Raw genomic sequence first — 10,126 nt, 5'->3', positions numbered from 1 at the left:
AACTGGATTGCAGCGCAGGTTTCCCTTTCGGGAAGTGCGCTGAAATGCAGGAACTCTTAACAGTACCTGCACTGGGCCAGAAACGAGAATCTGTCCGGGTTCTGGGTCACGGTTTGCAGTTTAGTCTTTGGTTTTTGGCCGAGTAAAAGCAATCAGTAATGCACAATCAGGGGGTAGATCTAAGGAGGGTCTAAGAGCTATCACAAAGGGCAATCAAATCATTTGTGAATCAGCTATTCAAATCATAAACAAATCCAGTGAATGGATTGAAGCAGCAGATGTCTACTTTGCATTTGTTATGGCAAATGTAGTTCAAATGCTACTTATAAGTTTATGAAACAAACAACAAAGAGATACACAAACAAACTAATTAGACAATCATCCCCAGTGGAGTCGCCATTTTGTTACCGGGAAAAGTGTCTATTTAGAACTGCTCTATCCCACTAAGGTGTGACAGCTGCCTTAGAAACAAACAGAGAAAAAGTACTTTTGTATTTCCTTTATGAACTATAGACAGAGAGGAATAGAAAGAACCAACCTGTGTCTTGCGCTAATCCTTTGATCCAATCCCTCTCTTCTTTGACAGCTTCCAGCTACTTGCTCCCTTACTTGCCCAGCTTCACCAAGTACCTGTAAGATCACAGAAGAAGAAAACTATACAAAGACATGGATCTATATTCATAAACAGCTTAGGATCAGATTTAAGCTAACCATACAAATGTAACAAGCATCAATGATACAAAAGCATGGAGGAAAAACTCAAATAGTTTTTATTGATATACAAGAAGATCCAGGAGGAGTTACAACCAATGATTCCTGACCCAGCATCAACCTCCCAGCAAAGAAGCCCCTCTCTTCACCTCCAACAAAGCATAAATCACCCAATACTCTAATATCTATCTCAAAACCAACAGCAATCCCTTACAATGTGCAAAATTCCAGCCTCTGGATCTCTGGGATGAGGGATCCATATATAGATGTATGCAAGGAGGATGAGTCAGCTTGTGATTTGATTAGTGTCTTCTCTCTGTCAGTTCTTTCTTCCACTTGGAGACTGAAAGCCTCTTACTCATCCTTGGTCGAATTCAGTGAGGCAAGTGTCATAGGAGAAGATTTTGGAAGCTTCCATTGTCTTTCCACCTCGCGGAATGGCACTGCCATTTGTCATTTCCCGCTTAACGCACCCTCATAGTGCATTTAGGTGCGTTGCAACGCACCTAGCTATTGTGTTTAGGTGCTATGCAACGCAGCTAGCCAGTGGAGCAGCTGAAATGATCCTGTTTTGACTTATTCTGAGCAGTTTCTGGTGGAGAACTTCTGGGAGAAGCTGTAATTTGTTGACCTTGTTCCTTTAGGGGTTAGAACAACACTTTTAGGGACTTAGGAGCCCTTGGTTTATGGACATTTCATGCTTGGAGCTGTAAGGCACAAAAATGTCTATAACACTAACCATCTCCAACTGGTACTGGCATTATGTCAAACACTTGGCACCAATGCAATCGGCGGGTGTAAACAACAGATTTAAGCATAGGGGTCTCATACTTATCTGACAATTGCTAAGAAGCATTGATCCCTTACATCATTAGTTGCATTATCATCTATTCAGACATAGATACATTGTTCATTCATTTACCAATCAAAACACGATGAAATACATACATCATCATTGTCATAATACATGCTTATAACTATCATAATCGCAATAGAAATTAGGATACATCAGCCATAAAATCCACATATAAACCAGTGCATTTACACACAAGGTATCAAGGGAATGAATTTCTCATTAAATAATGTAGAAACCAACTAGGGATGGAGCTACCACATTCCACCCAACCATAGATTGGTTGAGCCAAATGTCTCTTCAGCCAATCACCCCTGTGCCATATTCCAAGAATGAATGTGGGACTCATAACCAACCAAAAAGAACCAAACAAGCATGGATGCTACCAGAGTTCTCCACCTACACCGTGAGAAATTTTAGTGCCTCCTAGTCTCTCAGGCTTTGCCATAATCATGGGCCCTACACCGAGACCCACTCCCTAGGCTTTACCGTACATCCGATCCCGGGACTACTAGGCCCAACGGATAGCAATCTACCTCTTGTTTTTACCGTATATCTCACTATTCACTGGCAAGGATTCCTAGGCCCACCGAGGCACACAATCATGATTTTAGCACAACCCATAGTCTATCTCAAGGGTTACTAGGCCAGTGGCTTTACCGTGATACACTGTCTGGTTGAGGGACCACTAGGCCATGTGTTTGTCATTTTGGAGATCCACCTCACTTAGCTTCAAATCCATCCACCAATCCATCTCAACTGAAGTATGAGAACCCATCTCATCAAGGCTCTCTAGAAATGGCAAGGTTACGCTGAAAACATTGTCACACCTAGCAAAACCCATGCCATGAAAAAAAATAACCACATGCAATACGATGCATGCCAAATGTAGGAAGGAAATCACACATGCAAATCAATATCTCCAAAGAATCTTGTTGTAGTTGTGTGATCCTGCTCTTCCTTGCTTGCTCCTTCCTTCTTCTTCCCTTCCTTTTCCTTTCTTGCTCTAATTCCAAGTGCTCCAAGAAAACTCTAAGTGTCCAAGAGTATGAGAGAGAGAGAGAGAGAATAATGAGAGAGCTCCAAAACTGAGAAAAATCTTGCCAACTAATCCTCAAAAGCCTTTTTATCAATGAGGCCTCTATTTTCTTCAATTTCCCTTATTTTCCTTAATTTTCCTTCTCACATGTAACTTGTGACCTTTCACCTTCATTTTCTCCTAATTTCCTTTATTTTCATAAATAAATGTGCCAAAAATGTCATTTTGCCTTTCCAAAGTCTTTGTCTTTGCCAATTTCCTTAGCCATAATAACCAAAATGAACACCCACTAGGATGTCTTGCCCACCATTCAACTTGAAATATGTGTCTCATCAACCGAAGTCCTATATATTTTTACTTGAGTTTTTAACCAAGGTTGTTACAACAATAATCACAAAGCTAAGCATAAGCTCATTGTAATCATTTCAAGTCTAGATTAGACTCTTTTTTTTTACCTTTAGATTTATTTCAATGACTCAATCATTAGAATATCGAAACACTTTACAAATCATTAGTTTCCATAATCCAATAGCCTCATGAGATCTTTCTCAATTGAATTTATAACATTCATTTTCATCTATTTACTTTCCCAAAACCCAATTGATTAGCAGAAATTGGCATGAAGTTAATTATTGATTAATAAGGAAGACAAAAACAAAAGAGCATAACATGTGAAATTGTAAAGCCTTTCTAAGGCAACTCACACTATCAAAGGCATAAAAACTCTCAAGCTCAAAGATCATGGTGTCATATAAAACCAAATTAATAAGAATGGCAATACCATTTGATATGTAAAAATAGCATGTTTACTTTGTAGAAATTATTTTTAAGAAGTTGTATGAGTTTAATAAGTATGCCTCACCCACAGTGTGGTAAAACATATCTAAGACTCCATGTAAAACTATCCTAAGGATGTAGGGAGTGTTCACAATACATACTCACCTCTCACATTCTTCCCTTTGTTGTGGTTCTTTTTTCTTCTTGTTTAAATAATGCATAGAAAAAGCTTGCAATCAACAGATTTGGAGCCAAACTCATTTGAGACCGGAGTGCGATCAAATTTCAAGTATAGACATTTTTAATAGTTTAATTGCATGTCATGTATGAATTCATTTATACTAAATGATAAAAAATACACTTTAAGAAAAATAATTTCTCAATATGCTTAATAAATCTAAGTTTAGTTTTTTATGTACTTCATATATCTAAATTTAAAATAAGCTAATTTAATATTTTTTTAAATACTATCACTTACATACAAAAATATACTCTTTAAATTTAATTAAAAAACATTATTATATATAAAAATAAATAATTTACTCACCCTTCTAACTAAACAACCCAAAAAAATAAATATCCCCCACAAAAATGTCCTATGATTTATAATATATCCATCCTACACAATTTATAATATATCCATCATATCAATTAATTTAGAGCCTATACAATCATAATTAAATAAGTGAAAGAGTTAAAATAACCAAATTTAATATTAAAAAAAGTTTTAAATTTTTAGGTAGAAATTTTAGTTACAAAGTTAAAAGAATTTAATCACCTTCATAAAAATACAGTAAATTAAAATTTAAAATCATTTCAAATATAAATTCAAGTTAAACAAATGTACATCTATTTAATACATTAAAAATTAAAATTATTAATCTTTTAAAATAATATTAAATTATTTTTATGTAGATTTAATTTATTTTAATAGTAATTATTAATCTTTTAAAATAATATTAAATTATTTTCATGTAGATTTAATTTATTTTGATGGTAAGACTAAAAGAAATAATGAAGAACTTGTACAATACTAAAATAGCAATTTTAATTTGTTAAGAGAATTTCGTTTAAATATATGTATGGCTAATTCAAACTGATACTATTTTGTTTATAATATTTTTTTAATTATTTTTATTTAAAAAATATAATATGTCTTATATAAATTAATGACAGCATTCGCAAATTAATCAATCTCATTTTCTCACATTGCTTTGCTTTGTTTTATCAAAGGTTGTGTACTCTATCATCATGAGATTGGATAATGAAACACCTTCCTAATCTTGAAATTCATTGTTTACTCTGCAACAATTTTCTTATGCCATTATTGTTGGTGCATAAGAAGAATTCCACAATTTTGTTCAACAACTTTCTTATGCCATGCCATTATTGTTGGTGCATAAGAAGAATTCCACAATCTTGTTCAACAACTTTCTTATGGCATTAGTGCTGGTGCATAAGAAAAATTCGACAATCTTGTTTATTGACTACCTCATTTTAACCTGGTTGGAGTTAGACATGTAAAACAATAAACATGAAATCAAATACATTAATAAACCATGAAACTAGCAAATGGAATAATGACCCAATTTATCAAACTAACCTGAATACCCGTTTCAGATTTTGAGCATGTAAGGATCAAATACATTGATAAACCATTAAACTAGCAAATGGAGTAAACAATATTATCAAACACTTTGATAAACCATCAAACTAGTAAATGGAGTAAACAATATTTAAAATTTGGCTGACCCAAATTATTGAGTTAATATTATTCAAGACGTTTTCTACAAGGGAGGGTCACCAATGGAGATCAGAGTTTATGGAAAGACGTACTCTCCTCGCATGTGAGAGTGGAGTGAAGTGCACCAGTGCGCAACCAGATTCATTCACTCCGGATATTCGATTTTGAAAGTATCGAGCACACTCTTCCTCTCTAATACGTTGCTCCAAAAGGCTTCCCAGAACTCGTCAAACTTATATCCTCTGTAAACAGGTGGATGTTGTTCATCAACCATGGACTCTGCAGGAGCAATGAAGGCATCCTCTGCAGGAGTACAGAACATAGGAATTGATATACGTGCACTGGAGGCGTTTGTTACTGCTCGATGCTCAACACTCCTGAATCTCCCATTGCTCACGACCTGTACACTTGTCAAAAACAGCTTTGCATTTAGTACGATCTGCAAGCTTTAAATGAAACCAGAAGTCTATTCTACTGTATCTCCCATGGCATTACTAACCTGAACTTGATCTCCCAAGTTGACCACAAAGGCATTAGCTAAGGGTTGTACGGCAACCCACTTTCCATTTTTTAATACTTGCAAGCCACTGACCTCGTCTTGCATCAGAACAGTGATGGCATCTGGATCTGAATGGCCTGGCAAGCCAAATGTAAGATCGGGGTTTGGGCATGAAGGATAGTAATTTATAACCATCGCCTGGTTGTGTCTTCCAAAAACTCTGTTCAAGTAATCAGAGTCCAAACCTAGAGCCTCGGAAATGGCGGATAGAAGCCTTAAGATCAGTGTTCTGAGCTCGGCGGAGTACTTCGCTGCAATTTCTCTGCAAAGTCGGTAGAAAAATTTGAGGTGAAATTTTGATTTGTGCTTATTTAAACTAGTTTTTTGACTGTATAAATGGATTCAGCACCCTCAAACCCCTAGGGCACTTGGATTGCACAAGATTAACCATTAACCATCAAACTTGTAATTTCAATAAATTCCTGCCAGATTTTAAAGAGATTACAGGAAAAAAAACCCACCCTAAAAACTTAAAAAAATCTCACTAAAAACAATTTTTTTTTAAAATATCCCAAAATTCAATAAACAGTAATCAGGTCAATTAATTTTGCCGTTGTCCATAAAATTCAGATAAAATATTCCTAAAAACTACTATCTATATAACTTGTTGCATTTCTGGTCTATTGAAATGTGATGTCAGTAAGATGAAAAAATTGTTGATTACCTGTAGCCTGCAGGTTTTTCAGGCCAAGACCCCATGACTTCCTCCAGAGGATAACACGGGTGCCTTAGATAGTCCCTCCAGTGTCGGACTTTTTCTTTGCGGATATTGAAGCTTGTAGAAACCCTAACCGGCTGATTTGGGTCCTCTGAGTAGAGGCTTGCGCGGTTTTCCACGGGCATTTCGAAGAATTCTCTGGCAATTCTCATCATGTTTTCCATGACTGTCTCTTGCACACCATGGTTTATTATCTGTATTCAACCAGATCATGTGGTCAGGAAAATGTAGTCATTCAAATATTGAACTAGTTAGCAGATTATTCTACTGAAAGTACCTAGGTCTGTAGAAAGATTAAGTAGATGTTTTAAGGTATCAATTTTAATAATTTAAATTTACCTGGAATTTTATCTGCTATTTCATTAATTTTTTCAAATTATAATACATATAATTAATAATAATAACCATGATAATTCATAATTTTAGTCATTTAAAATTTTTAATATATATATGCAACTATAATTTTTTTAATTAAAATTTAAAAAAATATCTGACAATACACTTATCACTAATCACTAAATTTGTAAATTATTTAATACCTTCAAAAAAATTAATTAAAAATTAAAAAATACCTCCACTAAATACCATAACAATACACTTATCACTAACACATTTATTATAATTATTTTATTATTTCAATATATAAAATTATTTTATTATTTCAATATAAATTTTAGTTTCGGCTAATAATGAACAACTTGAAGGATGAGTGTTAGATAATCAGAAAGTATTCAACTGTTTTATCTCTATTTTTTAAAATTTTATTAAAATTTAATAAGAATTTGTTGAATTATATGTTTGAGTTATAAATGTGTGGAAATTTTCTTTATAATCTAATTTTGAATTTATTTTAAATTTATTTATATATTTTTTAAATTATAATTTAAGATGGAAAAAAAAAATCACAAATTGTAATTAAAAAAATTTCAAATTTAAAAATGGTGTAATTTAGATCTAAGATTTTTGTGGTCCATAATGTTGAAATCTATATTTAGGATTAATCACATTGCTATTTATTCCCTCAGATCTATTGATTTCTCACTTTATTCTAAAGATAAACCACATTAGTTGGTTCGAAATTAGACCAAATCATAAAGATGTGATTAATCGTAAAAACTATTTTTAATTGTAGTTTAAATAACAAAAATTTACACACTCACTTATAATTTTAAAAACTCCTATCATCGAGCACATCCTGAAAAATGGTATCATCAAATTTGCACAAAAGTAACAAAAATGTTAAATTGCACCGTGTTGAGGTGTATACCTGGAAAAAGCCGTCCTCCTCGCATGCACGTCTGATTTCTTGGATTACCTTTGTTCTGTCCCGGCCATCGATCAGGTCTCCGAGATCCACCACCGGAATGTGTTGAGGATAGGAGACCTCAGAAATCCGAGGGCGTTCATGGGGAGGCAAAATATACTTATCCTGCACTTCAAAACTGTTCATTCCATTGGAAATTAACTTTTCGATGCCATCGAGATTGGTTTGGTCATCACACGGAGTAGAAGATGCCATCTTTCTTGACAGTAGAATTGAGATGGGTAGGGCACCACCGGACTGTGCAAATGTTTCCGACACAGTATGAGGTGGTCGGCCTGAGTTCACAGATTTAAAGATGATCGCTTATAGCTGGATATGATGGCGATTTGGCCTGCAAGTTGCGCGAAATGTCAGTGCTTCTAGAAAAAAGCTGAGCTTCAGCCACCACTGTCATTTCGTCCGATCAAGCTTGCCATTATTAGTTAATTTCAAAAACTTTTTCAATCCGTGCACATAATTCAGATTGGGACCAGGGTGGATTGAGATTCGGACCAGCGCGAGATCCTCTGTACCAATTGATGTCGGCCACTAGGAAAGGTCGGTACTATTTAAATCAGATGGTGGGATTCTCTATGCTAGTTGATGGCTTATTTAAATCAAAGTGTGGGATTTTGTGTACTATTTGTTCAGGGTTGGAGTTTTAAATCAAACGGTAGGATTCTCTGTATCAGGGCCGCAGTTTTAAATCAAAGGGTAGAATTGTCTGTATCAGGGCTGCAGTTTTAAATCAAGGGTGGGGTTCTTTGTACCTTTTGATCTGGGTTGGATTCTTAAATCAAAGGGGGAGATTTTCTGGGTTGGATTCTTAAATCAAAGGGGGAGATTTTCTGTGTTATTTGATGGCAACAAATAATAAGTTTGCCTATGGGACATAGATGTTTGCCTGCATATATCTGTCTTTGGATTTTGGTAGGTTAATGATCCAATGGCGGCTAGATACAGCCTGGTATTTATGGTCCATTGTCAGGCTGGTTATTTTCAGCTTTATTAGGACAAATAATAAGTCTGTATATAGGCCATAAATGCTTGGCTGTATTAATGATCCAATGGCCCCATATACAGCCTTCCTGTATTTATGGTCTATTGTGTTATTTTCAGCCTTTTTAGGTCAGGGTTGAAATTTCAAAATGAAATAGTTTTCTCAAATTGAGTAGGTCCATCAACACTATCAATATCATTATTAATTTTAACTTTTTGATAATAATGTAAAAATAGATATTATTTGTATTATTTTGTTCCTGTTAAAATTTCAAACCAAATCTTTAGTCAAATTTAGTAGGTGGATCCACATTATTAATATCATTATTAATTTTAACATTTTTAACAATAATGGAAAAATGTATAATATACCATTCATTTATTAAATTATATTTATATATAATGATAATGATGATGATTTAACATTTTTAATAATAATGGAAAAAATAGATGATGTATAATTCATTTATTAAATTATATTTATATATAATGATGATGATGATTGACCTCCACTAAAACCAATGATTAACGTGGACTTTATTTCACAACTTTTATTTCTATAAAATTATTCAAGTGATCTTTAATATTATGATATTAATTTTTAACATTATATGATTTTATATTAAGATAAAATTTCTAATAAAAAATAGTTAGATTTAAAAACAATTTCCAAAAAATCACATTGGAAGATTTAAGCCTAAATCTTCCAATATGATTTCCTCTGAAATTAATTACAAATCAAAATATAAATCACATTGTTTTCAAATCAGAAACTTAAATTTGAATATAAAAAACAATTACATAAACAATGAAAACAAAAAATAGTAATATATAAAAATTAATAACATACAATTCATTTATTAAATTTTATTTCTATATAACTTTCCCATCCTAATTAAAAAAAAATCCAAATAAAATGTTTAAACTTTCTGACATTTTATTTATGGAGAAAAAAAATATAAATTCACAACATACCATAACAATAATTTAAAACATCTATTTAAATTATCTAATTATAAAATTATTTTATAAATTGTATATTTAAACTATTGTTTCATCAACTTAAAAAGTATTTTTTGTTATTACAATTGTGAATGGATTAAGCGTTGCGTTAAAATTAGAAATTCATTTTAATTCAATTAAAATTTTAAATTAAATGGTAAAATAAAATAAAATTATTGAAAAATAATTACAATTAAATATATTTTCAAATTAAATAATAAAACGATTAAAATTATTTATAATTTATTATTTTTAATCAAAAATAAATTAAATATAAACAAATTTCAACAAATAAATTAATTTTTATAAAATTATTAAACAAAAATAAATATATGTAAATATTAATAAAAATAAACGTGTAAACATTTAAACATAAACAAGTAATACAATTTCTTTATGATGATGATGATGGTGGTGGTTA

General features: G+C 32.5%; 1 protein-coding gene across 1 annotated transcript; it reads right to left on the bottom strand.

Moving 5' to 3' along the window:
* Positions 1-5,106: 5,106 nt before the first annotated feature.
* On the bottom strand, positions 5,107-8,069 carry LOC149147607 (protein DMR6-LIKE OXYGENASE 1-like). The gene is made up of 4 exons (XM_089440538.1): positions 7,669-8,069; positions 6,348-6,595; positions 5,624-5,945; positions 5,107-5,524 (listed from the first exon to the last, which is right to left on the bottom strand). Exons 1-4 carry the CDS (start codon positions 7,918-7,920, stop codon positions 5,270-5,272), a joined length of 1,077 nt encoding a protein of 358 aa, XP_089296664.1. The 5' UTR covers positions 7,921-8,069; the 3' UTR covers positions 5,107-5,269.
* Positions 8,070-10,126: the final 2,057 nt, after the last annotated feature.

Source organism: Pinus tabuliformis, chromosome 9 (assembly GCF_031772625.1).
Source record: "Pinus tabuliformis cultivar Carrire ecotype Pingquan chromosome 9, CPIR1, whole genome shotgun sequence".
Classification (NCBI taxonomy): Eukaryota; Viridiplantae; Streptophyta; class Pinopsida; order Pinales; family Pinaceae; genus Pinus; species Pinus tabuliformis.
This window is presented reverse-complemented; position numbering and strand designations above follow the sequence as displayed.